General features: G+C 41.0%; 1 protein-coding gene across 1 annotated transcript in view; it reads right to left on the bottom strand.

The window, feature by feature from the left end:
* The window catches only part of LOC131152062 (histidine kinase 5), a 41,904-nt gene that overhangs the window by 2,357 nt on the left and 21,775 nt on the right, over nt 1-17,772 (bottom strand). Inside the window, exon 11 of the mRNA XM_058103667.1 lies at nt 1,484-2,299. Coding sequence (XP_057959650.1) covers nt 1,484-2,299 — 816 coding nt within the window. The remainder of the gene's footprint in view (nt 1-1,483; nt 2,300-17,772) is intronic.

Below are 17,772 nucleotides of genomic sequence, written 5' to 3'. Positions count from 1 at the left end.
AATAGAGTGGATGATGGGTGCTTATATACATGATTGGGTCTAAGACCTTATAGGCTTAAGCTTTTGGGTCAAGTTGGTGGTCACCTACATGTATCAAGCCTGTTCATGAACTCCCCCTGGTGCTAACAAGTGGTATTAGTGCCAACACTTCGTAATTCTAGGTGAGCGATATTGTAAAGTCGAGGTGTGAACTTAATTCTCCTGGTGTGCTCACAGTTGGAATACCAAGCATGTGGTCGAAGCTAATAAGAATCATCTAAGCCTGAAGATGGATCCGAATAGGTTCAAGATGTAGGAGGTTGGATTGATTTGGAGGCACGTGGCATGCAATCCAAGGCACAATAGGTGCAGGATAAAGCAAACTAGAGCAACAGTTGTAGAATTGTGTTTGCTTTCATGAGGGAGACGATTTCTATTCAAAGAGAGTTTGTGTTGGGCTTAGTGTTCATGCATGTGTTTCTGCAAATGTAAACATGTGGAAGAGGAGTGATGATGAGTGGACTCCCATGGTTTCCTGTCTCTTTGCCATGGTTGAGTAATGGCTCCTGGTTGGTTGCATGACAAGTAATAGCTTCCGTTCAAGGGAGAGTGGTTGGAACTCACAAGTGAAGGGAAGTTTGTTAAGAAATCCGCTTGTGAGTTTGTCCTAGATTAAAAAAATAGAGTGAAGGATGAATGTTTATATACATGGTTGGGCCCAAGACTTAATAAACTTAAGCTTTTGAGTCAAGTTGGTGCTCACCCATGTGCCTCGAGTCCCAATGAAGACTCCTACAACGCTAACAGAAAACAAAAGAATCAGCTGTAGGCATTCATTGTTATGAAACTAAATGAACTTTTGGAATTTTTAGTTATTTTGTAAGTTCCAGCCAAGCTCAAAATTCAGTGACTTCACACCAACAAAGTGAAGTGCCTCATGAGAGAGAGAGAGAGAGAGAGAGAGAGAGAGAGAGAGAGAGAGAGAGAGAGAGAGAACATTCATTTTTATCATCACAGATCCAGTTTGAGAGATATGGCATTCGTTTGAATGAAGGAAATACAAAGAGGATTAAACTTTCGATAAACAAACAATTCCCCTTTATAATATCTGCATCAATTCTCATGATATGCAGATGTAATTATGTAAATGATTGAGAAAAATGTAACTATGAATAAAGCATAGATCTTAGGACATCAAGTTTATATGCCAGTAGAAGTTACTTCTTGTACATTGTCACCATATGAAAACCAACAGCACTGAAGAAAAACCATCAATTACATTTCATCAAAGACACAAGGAAATCATTTTGAAGGATAATCATCAAATGCCAGCATGGATTTGGGAACCTAAATCACATAGCCATTTGCTTACTTTTGGAAAAGGCTAGGCTAGAAAATTTTCCAGTAATGCATTGCAGTTGTAAAAAAAGGAATGCATAACAAGTCAGTAGAAGGCAACTCTACAGATACAGCAAAGTAAAATGTTGGAAGTTCTTGAAATTACCATTAATATGAGATCATAACTATGGTGCTGAACTGCACGTACAGCTTCAACTCCATTGTTTACAACATCTATGCTGTGGCCTAACTGCTTCATCATTGACTTCGTTACCATCACGTTAATTTTGTTATCTTCAACAAGAAGGATCTTAGGTTTCAATATTGACTTGGGCACTTCTGGAGTACTGCCGGAAATGCTTTGGGAATTCCGGTCAGAATTCTTATGCCTCTGAAATGTTTCCTGGATTTCATTTTTATTTGCCATTTCACCCATTTCTTTGCTTCCCTTTAAGCAATGAGAGGAATTTGAAGTTGTATTCTGGAATTGGCCATTTGCTCTATCTTGACGGAGTTTGTCATTGCTGACCGCAATTTCATTGTCAGGTCTTGAGGATTGTGGTAAAGAACAACTAGGCTCAGATAATGTCCCCAAATTTTTAATTAAACTGGCAGAATTATTTGAAGCCACCTCTTCTGCTGCGGAACTATTAGAGGGGAATGAATGCAAATTCTCTGAGAAACCATTTAGTTTATGTAAGCTCTTACAACCAATATTACTTGATGACTGTTTTTGGGTCCTGCCAGATCCATCAGAAGAGAATAAAGAACCCAAAGTGCGTGGTTGGAATTGGAAATAGTCAATATTTGTATCATCAGTGCTGGCATCACCTCCATTTTCATGATCAGCCATATATGAGAGCTCATCAGAGTCGTCTGAGTGATCATATGTGGGAGAAACCTTGTAAGGCAGTACAAATGTGAAAGTAGACCCACAGTGCACTCGGCTAGAGACTGTGAGATGACCCCCCATCAGCTCAACCTGTTCCAATGTTTAAATGACTGTTAAAGGTGCACAATAAGTACCGGTAACATTAAAAGTGCATCAATACATCTCCACTGTAGAATTTAAAGCACAACAAATGGGGCTTTTTATCCTCTTTTAAATCGTATGCAAGCTGTCTCCACACTAAAGATAACCAAATCAATTACAAATTTTGGCATATAATGATACAAAATTGTCATTGAATTTTGAGAGCAACTTTTTGAGTGAGGACTGGAGAGCTCAAAAATTTTGAGCTATTTCAAAGAGATTCTGATCGAGTAGCCATGGTCCAAGGTTATATAAATATCTGTTAACATGCTAGTATGGGTACCTATATGTCCAACATATATATGTGTATGTATGTGTGTGTGTGTGTGTGTGTGTGTGTGTGTGTTGTGCAAATGAATGCGCAGTGGAAACAAATAATCTTACAATGCAACAACCAACGACGAAATATACAGAAAAACACAATCACGCAAATTATATGAGAGCAATAAAACAATGACACGAAGAATTACATGACTCGACAATGCCTACATCCTCGGGAGCAAACAGCTGTGAATTTTCACTATCTTGCATCAAAAAAGACATCAGAGTTACAATATACAACATGCATATATAACCCTCCCGGAGGTTTTCCTCCCGAAACCCAACCTATTCAACTTCCCAATTCAAAATTCAAAAACTAGCGCTGAGAAACCGCGCAAAACCATTGACGGTTACAGACATACCGTCAACGGTTTAATGCCAAGACCAAACAATCGACGTAACACTGCAAAACTGTCGACTATATCTTCGGCACCGGAACAAAACCATCAACGGTTTAGTCTTGCAAGCCAGCCTCTCTATTTTCTACCATGTTTTCTTTTGTACATGTATTCCCACTCAAAATATAAGCCACATATAACAACAATCTCCACCTTGGCGAATATACAATTCTTAGGAGAAAATCGAAAACATAACCCGCTGCTCCACCTAGGACGATAGGTTGGGACTGCCTCCCGTCTAGCAACTGGAGACATTAAGCAAGTCCAAGCAATGCTTGAACTTATCCATGGTAACAGGCTTTGTCAAGATGTCTACTGCATTTCTCAAAAGTGTGAACTTTCTCAAGCACAAGTTCACCAGAAGAAACCAATTCCCGGATCCTATGAAACCTGACATCTATGTGCTTGGTCCTTGCATGATACATTTGGTTCTTTGCCAAATAAATGGCACTCTGACTATCACAACGCAGCTAAACTCCACCTTATTGAATACCCAACTCCTTGACCAATCATGTAAGCCACAATGCTTCCTTGGCAGCTTCGGCGACTACCATATACTCCGACTCAATTGTAGATAGTGCAACCAGAGACCATATCATAGACTTCCAACAAATAAGTCCTTCACAAGGGTGAACACATACCTTGTTGTAGACCTCCTATCATGCAAGTCCCCTGCATAGTCTGCATCCACAAATCCCACAACTGATGGATGACTCTGTTGCCTGCCAAACATGATGTCATAGTCTATAGTACCCCTCAAGCATCTAAAAATCTACTTGACTGCCTCCCAATGCTGACGACCCAGATTTGAAAGAAACTTTCTCACCACATTGACAACTTGTGCCAGATCTGGTCCGGTACATACCATAGCATACATCAAACACTCCACTGCACTGGCATAGGGAACCTTTAACATGTCACGAATTTTCATCATCCGTCCTTAGGCACTAAGCAGTAGACAATTTAAAATGACTCGCCAATGGTGTACTTACCGGTTTTGCATTAACCATGCTAAACCTCTCCAACACCTTCTCCACATAACTACCCTGAGATAACCACAATCTCCCTGCAGCTCTGTCCCTGCAAATCTCTATCCCAAGAATCTTCTTGGCCGCACCCAAATCCTTCATATCAAACTCTTTACTCAACAAAGTCTTCAACTGATTTACCTCAATCATATTCCTTGCAGCAATCAACATGTCATCAACATAAAGCAACAGAAAAATGAGTGAACCATCCTCAAAACTATTCACATAAATGTAGCAATCATACTCATACCTCCTAAAGCCAATTCGGATCATATGGGAGTCAAAACGTTTGTTCCACTGCCTCGGAGACGGCTTCAGCCTATAAAGTGATTTATTCAGTTTACAAACCAAGTGCTCTTATCTAAGTTGACTAAACCCTTCTGACTGTGCCACGTAAATCAGCTCCTCCAAATTACCATAAAGAAACGTTGTCTTTACGTCCATATGCTCCAATTGTGTATCAAACGCGCCACCAATCCCAACACTACCCTGATAAAGGTGTGCCTGGTCACAAGGGAGAAAATCTCATCATTATCAACTCCTTTCCTCTGTGAGTAACCCTTTGCTACTAACCGAGCCTTGAACTTTTCTCTTTCGTTTTCTGATACCGCTTCTTTCTTTCTATACACCCTCTTCCCTTATGGAAATTCCATTAACTCTCACACCTAGTTCTTATGCAAAGACTTTATGTCCACCACCATTGCACCCATCCACCTACTTTTCTCCTAGCTGTGTGTCACGGTCCGCCTTTTTCACACCGTTGTGAAGGGCCGTGCGGCGCTAGCTAAAGCACTCTTGCTTAACTAGCCAGCCTTTTGTTTACCAACCTTCATCCACGAAGCACTTTCATTAACATTCAATCAGATAGCAGCGGAAATAATAATCAATTCATGAAAGCCGTGGCAACCAAGCAGTAAATATTGAAGCAAACGTAATTCATTAACAAATCCTCCGTTGACATGTTGTACTTAGCGAGGGAGGCAAGTAGGCTAAGCACGTTGACAATTGCTAGTGAGTTTTACAATGATTGATGAACACTCACCCTCCCCTAAAGAGCTTTCTAGGCCATTCTCACTCTAGCACTAGGAAACATCAAAGTGACCGAGGAGTCATACTGCCTTATTTGGCTTACAATGAAAGAAATACTAGAAAATAACCCTACACTAGTATTTACATGATGGAAACCCATCCCAAACACACGAGATAAGCGGTCATAGGCAAGCATAATGCCCTGAACAAGCTTAGCCCGTGACATTCTCCCCCACTTATGCGGTCGACGTCCTCGTAGACTTTTGGCGGTAGGTACACTTCAAATTTGTCCACGAACAGTTGAATATCTTCCGCAGAAATCCAGCTGATTTCTTTGTCATCAAGGCGCTTCCACTTCACTAGGAACTTCTGCCGCTTCTTCCTTGAGGATATGAACTTTCTGCCTGCAAGGATCTCTTCAACATCATGTCTGTCAGGTTGCACTGTCTTCAACTCTGCGCTGTTTGACTGACTTCTGCTCAGGTCATTGGTGTTGGCGTTGAATGGCTTGAGGCAATTGACATGAAATTGCGGTTTTCTCTGTTGATCTGCCCACTTCTTCATCTGCTTAGAATCTTTCTCCAGATAGACTTGGGCAAAGTCTGCATTCTGTCTCCCTTCACTGGTGAAGATGTACGCCTTAGGACTCTTTCGTCTATACGGCTCGCCCACTGTGTGAGGTAACAGCGGCAGCTGGCCTGTAACAAGCGCAAAAGGGCTCTTGTTGGTTGTTGAGAGCCTTTGGGCGTTGCCACAGAACGGAGCCACATCAAGTAGTTGCACGCCATTCTTCTGGTTGTCGTTGACAAAATGGCACAAGTACTCATCTAGTAGCTCTCTGAATCTCTTCATCGGTTCGTCTGTTTGTCGATGATAACTCGAAGAGATGTCAAGGTGTGACCTGAATATCCTGAAAAACTCTATCAAGAAGTTGTCAGTGAGCATTAAATCTTGGTCACAAAGAATAACTTGGGGAAAACCCCAAAGTTTCACAATAGTCACAAGGAACAACTGTGTCGTCCCCTCTGCCAAACAGTACTTTGGTGCGGCCATGAAAGTACCATACTTCTTCCGCTCCCCCTTGTCTTGTTGGCAAGTGAGACAAGTTTTGGTATAATTAACCACATCATCCCGCGTGTGCGGCCAATAATACCTCCCCAGTAGTCCTGTCATTGGAGTCATTCTCCGCGAATACCCCTTAATGAACTTCCTGCAGCATCTAGTAAGGCCAAGAAAGGAACGCAACTCCTTCACTGTCGTGGGGATCTTCCGTTCTTGAACCATCCTTACCTTCTCCATACCCCTCCGGATACGACCTTGTTCAACGACTTGACCAAGGAATTCGTTGCTCCGCCGAGCGAAAGAGAAATTCTCCTTCTTCATATTCAGACTGTTTCCCTTCAGCCTGTCGAACACCTTCCGTAGATGCTCTTCATGTTTCCTCTGAAACGACACCGATACTCCCAACGGTGTTTTGGAAGGGCGAACACATCCCGCTTCCACTTCATCAAGCTGTTTCCCCAACTCTACTATCTCTCTAGGCGCAATCCAACATGGCCTTTTAGTAGGTGATTTCACTCCTGATAACAACTCGATCTCTTGCTCCACAGTCCGTCGTGAAGGCAAATTTTAAGGCAGCTTATCCGGCAACACCTCCTTATCCTCATCCAACACCGCTTGGATGGGCGTAGGCTCCATCTCTTGGCCTACTTCTTTGTCTACCACCACCGTGGCTAGACGTGTCTGCTCACCCTGACCCAATCCTTCATTGAGTTGTATGGCTGAAAGGGACTTCCCTTCGTCTCCTTTCATTGCAACGACTTGCACCATGCACGAGTGATCTCCCATCAGACACAGGGAACCAGCCGAAGGCATCAGCACTGCCCTCGTCCCCATTAGGAACTCCACTCCTAGAATGACTAGATAGTCATCCAATGGCACCGCTGTGAAATTCGCATGACCTTCCCACTGTCCAAGCTTTATAGCCACTTGCTTGGCTACTCCTAGAGTAGGCTGGGCTACAGAGTTAACTGCTTTCACGCGTCCTGTATCCTTCTCTAAGGATAAGTTGAGTCTTCCTGCTTCCAACTGCGAAACAAAATTATGAGTAGCCCCCGTATCCACCATAGCGCGAGTACTCTTCCCATTTATCCTCAAGTCCACAAACATTAACCCTTTTGCTCGTGTAACTTTCGGTATTTTGGCCTGCTTTTCCAATGCGTTCACTAACCGCACTGAACCCACCCTCGGGGCGTCATCCTCTTCCCCATCGTCTTCCACTGCCTGTTCTGCAATAGAAGCCTGTAAGGCATTAAGTGATGCTTTGTGAGGGCACTCAAAAACTCTATGAGGACCTCGACACAAGAAACACTCAATTTTACTCTTCCCCTTTCCATTGGGTGTGTTGAACCCTCGAGACGACGAAGCTTCCTGTAAGGTTGATGAATTAGGGTCGGCTCCCCCACTCTTGGGTTTGCCATTCTTGAAAGACTTTCCACCGTTTCCCTCTCCGCCAAACCGTTTGGACGAAGTGGTCTCATCACCAGCGTAGTCTGTCAAGCGTTCTGCAGCCGCTTGTGCAGTTGACAAGTCTTGAACCCTTTGTCTATCAAGTTCAGTTCTTGCCCACGGTTTCATCCCCTCTAGAAAATAGAACAACTTGTCCTTCTCCGACATATCCCGAATATCCAACATTAAAGCAGAAAATTGTTTCACATAGTCACTGATTGACCCCGTATGCTTGAGATCTCTCAGTTTTCTCCTTGCATTATACTCAACGTCCTCAGGAAAGAATTGGGCCTTGAGCTCTCTCCTCAAGTCTGCCCAACTATCAATCACACAGCTTCCATTTTCAATTTCTCTGTACTTGGTACGCCACCACAGTTTGGCATCACCAACCAAGTACATGGTCGCAGTATCCACCTTTGCCTGTTCTGAGGCCATCCTCACAACGCGAAAGTACTGCTCCACATCAAACAAGAAGTTCTCTAACTCCTTGGCATCTCGGGCACCCCCATACGTCCTGGGTTCTGGCACCTTGGTCTTGCTAACTCCCGGAGTGTTGGAGTTCCCCATAGCAAGAACCATCACATTTACCTTTGCATCCAGATCTGCCATCCGGGCTTGCAAAGTTTCCACAGTGTGGCGAAAGTCCTCTGACATGTCGCCTATCAAACCTGCTTGATGTTTTTGTGATCCCCTCACTTCATCAACAAGTTCTCTCATCTGGGCCACCTCCGCGACCATAGTGTTGGTTGACTCTTCAACCTGTGCTTCCAGCACGCTGATCCTCTCAGCATTGTTTGGTGCCATGGTCACTTACCAAAGCTTTCCAAACCCAACAACGAAGGCAATCGAATTCACGTAGCAACTCAACCTTGGGCTCTCACCAAGTGTCACCGACTTGGCTCTGATACCAAATGTCACGGTCCGCCTTTTTCACACCGTTGTGAAGGGTCGTGCGGCGCTAGCTAAAGCACTCTTGCTTAACTAGCCAGCCTTTTGTTTACCAACCTTCATCCACGAAGCACTTTCATTAACATTCAATCAGATAGCAGCGGAAATAATAATCAATTCATGAAAGCCGTGGCAACCAAGCAGTAAATATTGAAGCAAACGTAATTCATTAACAAATCCTCCGTTGACATGTTGTACTTAGCGAGGGAGGCAAGTAGGCTAAGCACGTTGACAATTGCTAGTGAGTTTTACAATGATTGATGAACACTCACCCTCCCCTAAAGAGCTTTCTAGGCCATTCTCACTCTAGCACTAGGAAACATCAAAGTGACCGAGGAGTCATACTGCCTTATTTGGCTTACAATGAAAGAAATACTAGAAAATAACCCTACACTAGTATTTACATGATGGAAACCCATCCCAAACACACGAGATAAGCGGTCATAGGCAAGCATAATGCCCTGAACAAGCTTAGCCCGTGACACTGTGCACCGCCTCTTGAAAAGTAGTAGGATCCTTGCTAGTAGAAATGAGTGCATAAGACACCAGATCATCAAATCCATACTTGGGCGGTAGCCTGATAGTGCGTCTAGGCCTATGTATAGCTATACTGTGATCCTGCTGGTCTCTCAAGCTAGAACTCCCTACAGTCTTAACCCTATCATCACTGCCCTTAGTCTTTAACTCCACCTGCACCACATGCTTATTGTTGCTACAGTTTTCTGGCACCTATTTCTCTTTATCTTCTTCCTGAGTACGCTGCACCATGGCTTTCTTATCGAAAACCACATCTCTACTAATCGCCATGTTGTTTGTCATTAGGTCCCACAACTTAAACTCTTTCACACCTTTTTGATAGCCTAGAAAAATGCACCGTCTAGACTTTGCTTCAAGCTACTAGAAATGTGCGCATAGGCTAGACATCTAAACACTCTCAAACCACGATAGTCTACCACATTACCTGTCTACACCTCCTCTGCAACTTTCCCATCTAGTGATGCCCTTGGCGATCAGTTAACCAAGAAATATGTCATACTCACTACCTCTGTCCAGAAGTTCCTCCCAAGTCCTACATTTAACCTGAGACACTGAGTCATTTCAGCTAGAGTTCGGTTCATCCTTTCCGTCACATCATTTTCTTGTAGTGTCTTGCATACTGTGGAGTGTCTCCTTATGCTATGTTACTCGCAAAACTCCTTGAACCTTGAATCAGCGTACTCGGTTCCATTGTTTGACCTGAGGCACTTAATCTTTCTCTTGGTCTAGTTTTCTACCTCAGATTTCTACAATTTAAACCTGGAAAACGTCTCTAACTTGTGCCGCATGAAGTACACTCAGACTTTCCGTGAGTAATCATCAATAAAACTCACAAAGTACATATGTCTACCATGTGATGCTACCCTCACCGTCCCCCAAACATCTTAATGAATGTAGTCAAGGATACCCTCCGTCTTGTGTGTGGTTGCCTTGAACTGCACCCTATTCTGCTTCCCAAGAACATAATGCCTATAGAAATTCAGTCTACATGTTTTGACACCCTTCAAAAGATTTCTCTTATAAAGCTTCATCATTCCACGCTCACCCATATGCCCTAACCGCATATGCCACAAAATAGTATAATCTAGCTCAGATTTTGCAACTACAATTCCACCTACAACTGTGGTACCCAACAGTGTATAGATATTTCTCGTTAATTTCTGTCCCTTTATCATCGTTAAGACGCTTTTACACACCTTCATTTCCCCACTTACAGACTTGTAACTACACCCGTTAGACCATTACAATCTAAAGTGCCCAATGAAATTAAATTCTTCCGTAGATCTGGTATATACCTTACATCACATAATGTTCTCACAATACCATCAAACATTTTAATTCTGACATTTCTTATTCCAACAATTTTACATGAAGCATCATTTTTCATTAGAACAGAACCAGAATTTACTGACCTATAGGTGCTAAAACAATTTTTATTTGGTATCATGTGATAAGAGCATGCCGAATCTAGGATCCAAGAATCCATGAGGCAATCTGAACCCAATGAAACATAAAGCATATTACCATCACTACACCCCAAGTCTCCTTCTTCCACTACATTCGCCCATTTTGACGAACCCTCTTGATTTTCTATATTCCCTTTCCTTCTTTCCAGATACTTAGATTTTATGTGCCCCTTTTTCCCGCACTTAAAACACCGTATGTCCTTTTTCTTCCTAGACTAGGATCGAGATTTATTACTACTTGATCCACTCCAGAACTTGCTTCTCCCACGTTCCTGGTTACCCTTCACTACAAGCCCTTCACCATGTGAAATCTCATCGTTGGCTTTTTTCCTTTGATGAAAACCCAGCAGAGCGCTTGTAACCTCTTCCAAATTCAGGGTTTCTTTCCCCTATGTCAGAGTAGTAACCATATTTTCATACGTATAAGATGCAGGTAGGGAATTCAATAGCATCAATGCCTTGTCTTCTTCTTTGAACTTCACATCAACCCGTATCAAATTACTTATAATCTAATTGAATACATTGATGTGTTGGTTCAAACCCGAACCCTTCACCATCTTAAGCCAATACAATTTCTGCTTAAGATACAACTTGTTCATTAAAGACTTGGACATATAGTGTCTTTCCATTTTCTGCCAAAATGCCGCCGCAGATTCCTCATCCATGACGTGATACAACACGTCATCAGCCAGACAATGCCTGATAGTCACCACAGCCTTCGCTTCCAACTCCTTCCAACTTGTTTCGTCCATGCCTTCCGGTTGACCTTCGTATAATGCCTTTACCATACCTTGCTACTCTAAAAGATCCTTAACTCTCTTCTGTCATAGTCCGAAATTTTCCGTTCCATCGAACTTTGCAGAAGAAATTCCAAAAGCCATTGTAACCAAAAGCTCTGATACTAATTTGTTGTGCAAATGAATGCGCAACGGAAACAAATGATCTTACAATGCAACAACCAATGATGAAATATACAAAAAAAACACAATCACGCAGATTATATGAAAGCGATAAAACAATGACACGAAGAATTACGTGGTTCGGCAATGTCTACATCCATAGGAGCAAATGACTGTGAATTATTACTATCTTGTGTCAGAGTTACAATACACAACATGCATATATAACCCTCCCAGAGGTTTTCCCCTGAAACCCGACCTATTCAACTTCGCAATTTAAAATTCAAAAACCAATGCTGAGTAACTGCGCAAAACTATCGACGGTTTCAGACATACCATCGACGGTTTAATGCTGAGACCAAACAGTTGATGTAACATTGCAAAACCGTCGACTATATCTTCTGCACCGGAACAAAATCGTCGACGTTTTAGTCCTGCAAGCCAGCTTCTCTATTTTCTACTATGTTTTCTTTTGTACATGCATTTCCCTCAAAATATGAGCCACATATAACAATAGTATATACATATAGGTCCTTGCATTTAGCTACAACATAATACATGTGCTATGGAAATATCAAAGTTACTTATGGATATTCAATTTTGATAGAGGTAGATGAATGATACCTATTCTATTTTCATCTGAAACATTCATTAAATTTTTGAAATTTTAAATTTGATTTATTCGAATTATCAATTTTTGGATAAAATTTCAGAAACTTTAACCCTTTATTTTCAGTTTTTTGTAAATTCTAAAGTAATGCATGCTATGTATAGTAGATTATTCATATATGACTGTGTGTGCGCATGCGTGTATGTATGAAATCTATTCATGGTTTCTTAACCTACGACACTCACACTGTTGCTGTTATATATGCTAGTTTTTACACATTTTGGGGGCTTTAAATTTTCATAACATTCTCCAAATCTCTGCTAAGTTGGTATCAATCTCAAATACAGAATGCTGTTGTCCGTTAGTATGCCTTTTATCATTGAATAATATGCTCATTTCTTTTTATCATTAACTAAAAGACCCATTTACATTTCTACTAAATTGGTATCAATCTCAAACCCCTACACTGCTACATTTCTCTGAATTGAGAACCAGAACAATTAATTTGCAAGTCTTAAGTTATCTTATTTCTCTAAGTCTGAATGTCTAATTGCAACAGCCTATCTATTGGAAGGTCATTTGTGTGCTGCCACGTGTCAATTTCTTGATATTTTCCTCAGCTCCTTTATGCTAGTACTCATTTTAGTATAGCATCTTGATCTTCATTAACCACTTACAAAAATTATAATCATTATCCCATTGTATATTAAGTCATTCTAAGTTATAGTAAACTTATTTTGGACAAATTAACTAATCTATGATGCTGAATAAAAATTAAAACTCTAGATGCGATATGGGGATGAACCAAATTTGTTGTAATTTTAGTGGCCACTATTTTTAAGGAATATATTTGCTGTTTTTTGGGTGTTTTAGGGGTTTTGAGATTCAAAATGGAGTAGTAGTAGGATACTATACAAGTTAGGAATATTTTATAAGGGCTTTTACTAAGTGGGCAAGTTTTATTAGGTCTGTAAAAGGGCATGAACAGTATAAAACAAGATTTATCACCTAGATTCAATAAATTTTGTTGTGTTTTGAGTTCTTTCTCTAGTAAATTGCTTCTAGGTTTTTATATCATCCACTTTAATAATTGAAATTAGAATAGGTTTTCTGTATTTCTTGAATAATAATTTGTACAAGCTAATACATTACACTTATACAATTGGGTATGCTAAAGATGGAAACAATCTCCTAAAATAATCTGTCTTAATAATAGAGAATCTTCTACATAAATATCCCCTAAATCACTCCAAAAAACTCGATATTTCCACACTCCCCCTCAAGTTGGATCATAGATATTGATCATATCCAACTTGCAGATGAAATCATCAAAACTCTGTCAGGCTAACCCTTTGGTAAAGATGTCTGCTGTTTGTTCTTTGGTAGGAACATAAGTCAAACAAATGGTTCCTTCTTCAACCTTTTCTTTGATGAAGTGTCGGTCGACTTCTACATGCTTAGTGTCACAGGCTAAACTTATTCAGGGCATTATGCTTGCCTATGACCGCTTATCTCGTGTATTTGGGATGGGTTTCCATCATGTAAATACTAGTGTAGGGTTATTTTCTAGTATTTATTTCATTGTAAGCCAAATAAGGCAGTATGACTCCTCGGTCACTTTGATGTTTCCTAGTGCTAGAGTGAGAATGGCCTAGAAAGCTCTTTAGGGGAGGGTGAGTGTTCATCAATCATTGTAAAACTCACTAGCAATTATCAACGTGCTTAGCCTACTTGCCTCCCTCGCTAAGTACAACATGTCAACGGAGGATTTGTTAATGAATTACGTTTGCTTCAATATTTACTGCTTGGTTGCCACGGCTTTCATGAATTGATTATTATTTCCGCTGCTATCTGATTGAATGTTAATGAAAGTGCTTCGTGGATGAATGTTGGTAAACAAAAGGCTGGCTAGTTAAGCAAGAGTGCTTTAGCTAGCGCCGCACGGCCCTTCACAATGGTATGAAAAAGGCGGACCGTGACACTTAGTCATGTCATCTTGAACTGGATTGAGAGAGATACTGATGGCTGCTTTGTTATCACTGTAGAGTTTGATAGGGAATTTCACAGTGATTTGTAGTTCTTCCAAAAGTTTTCGTAACCACAGTTATTCACATATCCCTTGTACAAAATTGCCTTGAACTCAGCTTCAGCACTACTTCGAGCCACTATATTTTGTTTTTTACTCCTCCAAGTCACCAAATTTCCCCATACAAAGGTGCAATATCCGGTAATAGACCTTTTATCTTCCGCTGATTCTGCCTAATCAGCATCTGTGAAAACTTCTACTTCCTTGCTTTCACACTTCTTGAAGAAGAGTCTTTTGCCCGGAGAACCCTTAAGATACCTGAGAATCTTGTACACAGCCTCTAGGCAAGTCTTCTTTGGTGAATGCAAGTGTTGACTTACCACACTTACTGCAAAACATAGTGTGATCTGACTACCCTTGTCGATATCCTTGGTTTTTAATCACCTTCGCAAATCTATCAAACCATGCTCTAGGAGATTGCTTGAGTCCATACAGGGACTTCTTGAGTTTACATACTCTGTTTTCTTCACCTTTCTTACTAAAACCTGGTGGTATCGTCATGTAGACTTCTTCTAACTCACCATTTAGAAATGCATTCTTAATGTCGAATTGCTGAAGTGGCCAATCCAAGTTGGCTGCCAAGGACAGGAGAACCCGAACTGTATTCAATTTGCCACCGGTACAAACGTCTCCATGTAGTCAATGTCATAGGTCTGTGTAAACCCTTTTGCAACAAGACGGGCTTTATACCGTTCAACTGTCCCATCAGCTCTATATTTCACCATGAAGACCCATTTGCAGCCTACTGGCTTCTTCCCTCTCGGAAAATTCATAACATGCCAAGTTCCCTTCTTTTCCAGGGCCGCATTTCCTCCATGACGGCTTCCTTCCATTCAAGAATCTCCAAGGCTTCCTAGATATTCTTTGGAATTTTTATCCTGTCAAGGTTAGAGGTAAAAGCACAACACCCTGTAGACAGAGTTTTACAAGACATGTATTTTGACCAGGGATAGAGAGTACATGACCTAGTTTGTTTTTTGAGAGCAATGGGTAAATTTATGTCATTAGGTGCAGAATTATCAGAAGGAAGTCCATGACCATGTGGATTTATTACCTGATTGGGATTGGGTGTGGACTCATGGTTGCTCAGAGCTATCACCGGTTCCAACTCTCGTGCCTCAGGTATGAGATTCTCCCTGTTCTTTGAATTTGGCTTCCTTGAGTAAACAAGTATCTCCTTGTTATTTTGTTTTTCTGCATCTCCCCCTGAGTTTAAGTGGTCTTTTGTACATGACAGATCAAGGAATGGTGTAGTGCTGTTGACAGACTCAGTGTATGGCACAAATTCATCAACAGAGAAATCAAAGAACCGATCTTCACTCCAATTCTCCCCATGAAGAGAGGACTTTTAGAAGTAAGGAGTAGTTTCAAAGAACATGACATTAAGGCTAACAAATATTTTTTTTGTGACAGCACTGACAGGATCATAACATTTGTAGCCTTTCAAGTAGGAGAGTAACCAATAAAAACGCACTTAATGGCACATGGTTCCAATTTGTCCCTATTGTGAGCATGAACATGTACAAATGCAGTACACCGAAAAATTTTTAGGGAGAGATTGGAGTTGGAGTTGAGCCGAAAGTTGGGAAGACATTCTTGGAATTTTTGGAGAGGAGTGGCAAAAGAAAGAACCCAACTAGGCATTCTATTAATGAGATATGTAGTTGTTAAAATGACATCGTCCCAAAAATATTTTTTCATATTTGTAGTGAACATCAATGTCTGAGCTACTTCAAAGATATACCTATTTTTGCGTTCAGCAACCCTATTTTGTTGAAGAGTATCCACACAGGAACTTTGATGGATAATTACATTTTCTTGAAGATAATTTCCCAAGATATTATTGAAATATTCTATACCATTATCAATACGCAAGATATGAATGTGAGTTTAGAATTGTGTTTGAATCATGGAGTGGAAATTGATAAAAATAGAACGGACTTCAGTTTTATCTTTCAACACGTAAACCCAACAAATATAAGTGTTATCATAAATAAAAGTAACAAACCATTTCGTGTGAGTGCGATTAAGAGAGCATGAGGGCCCCCATAAATCACTATGAATCATAGTAAAAGGTCTAGATGGTTTGTATGTGGATTTTGGAAAGGAATTACGATGGTGTTTTGCAAGTTCACAAATCTCACACTGAAAATCAGAAGACGTCTTATTTGAACAAATGGAAGGAAATAAATGTCTTAAGTATTGAAAATTTGGACGACCCATCCTAGAATGCCATAACAAAATTTTACTATCCCTAAAAAAAGATGCAGATCACAAATAACAGTTTTACATTACTCACTCATATTCGCCTCCTCAAAGTAGTAGAGTCCTTCAAACTCCTTAGCACTACCAATCGTCTTCCCCGATGATAGGTCTTGAAAAACACAATGAGAGGAAACGAATTTAGCAGAACAATTGGAATCTTTTGTCAACTGGGTAATGGATAACAAATTGCATGACAACCTAAAGACGTGTAGGACAAAATCTAGAGTTCTAGAGTCAGAATTTCAAATACTCCCTTTTCCTGCAACAGATGAGAGTGATCCATCTGTAATTTTAACTTTCAAATTTCCAGCACAAGGTGAATAGGATGAAAACAGATAATAGGAATCGATTATATGATCAAAAGCACCAGAATCAATTATCCATGGTGATTGTAATGAGAGATGGTATTTAAGGCTGTCAAAAAATTACCTCCATGGGCTAAAGAACTAGAAGGAATACTTGTGGAAGACTGACCCGATGTTTGAATGGTAGCAAACATTTTATAGAGTTTCTCCAACTGTTCTGGACTGAATGCTCCACTTGAAGTGGAATTATTATTTTTCTCACCTTGTGGTTTCTCGGCCGGGTTATCAATAGCAGCTTGGTAGCCACAATTTTTTGGATTCTGTCTCGGCTTCCAATTTGCGGGCTTCCCATGTATTTCCCAGCAATTATCTTTTGAGTGGCCCGGCTTGCAGCAGTGCTCACACCAAGGTCTTTCTTTCTGTTTTTTTTGGCTTGTCCCAGCAGAAGTTCCTCTTGAAATGAGGGCAGACATTTTGGGCCCATTATTTCCGATCAGAATCGGCTCCTTCAACATCACCTTGCAACCATTCTCCTCTCGCCTCACCTCCGAGAAAACTTCCTGAGTTGAAGGTAAAGGTCATCGACTGAGAATCCTCCCTTGCACCTCGTCCAAGTCTCAGTTGAGTCTGGCCAGAAATTCGAAGACACGTTCATTCTCGAGTCTTTTCTTGTATCGGGCACTATCTCCAGGGGATTTGCCATTCTTCCTCAATGCTCAGGTCGAGATCTTGCCAAAGATTCGTCATCTCCATATAGCAGTTTGTGACTTCTCTTCCTCCTTGCCACATCTGCCATAGCCGAGTTTTGATCTCAAAGATTTGAGAGTAGCTTTCAACATCTGAGTATGTCTCTCGAACAACATCCCAGATGTCCTTTGCCGTCGGTAGGAACAAATAGGTCTTACCTATTGAAGGTTTCATGGAGTTCACCAGCCACGCAATCACCATGGAGTTCTCAGACTTCCACCTCTGCAGAGCTGCGGCGTCGGTTGAGGCGGGCTTCTTCTTCTCGCCGGTAAGGT

The sequence above is a fragment of the Malania oleifera genome, chromosome 3 (genome assembly GCF_029873635.1).
Source record: "Malania oleifera isolate guangnan ecotype guangnan chromosome 3, ASM2987363v1, whole genome shotgun sequence".
Lineage (NCBI taxonomy): Eukaryota > Viridiplantae > Streptophyta > Magnoliopsida > Santalales > Ximeniaceae > Malania > Malania oleifera.
This window is presented reverse-complemented; position numbering and strand designations above follow the sequence as displayed.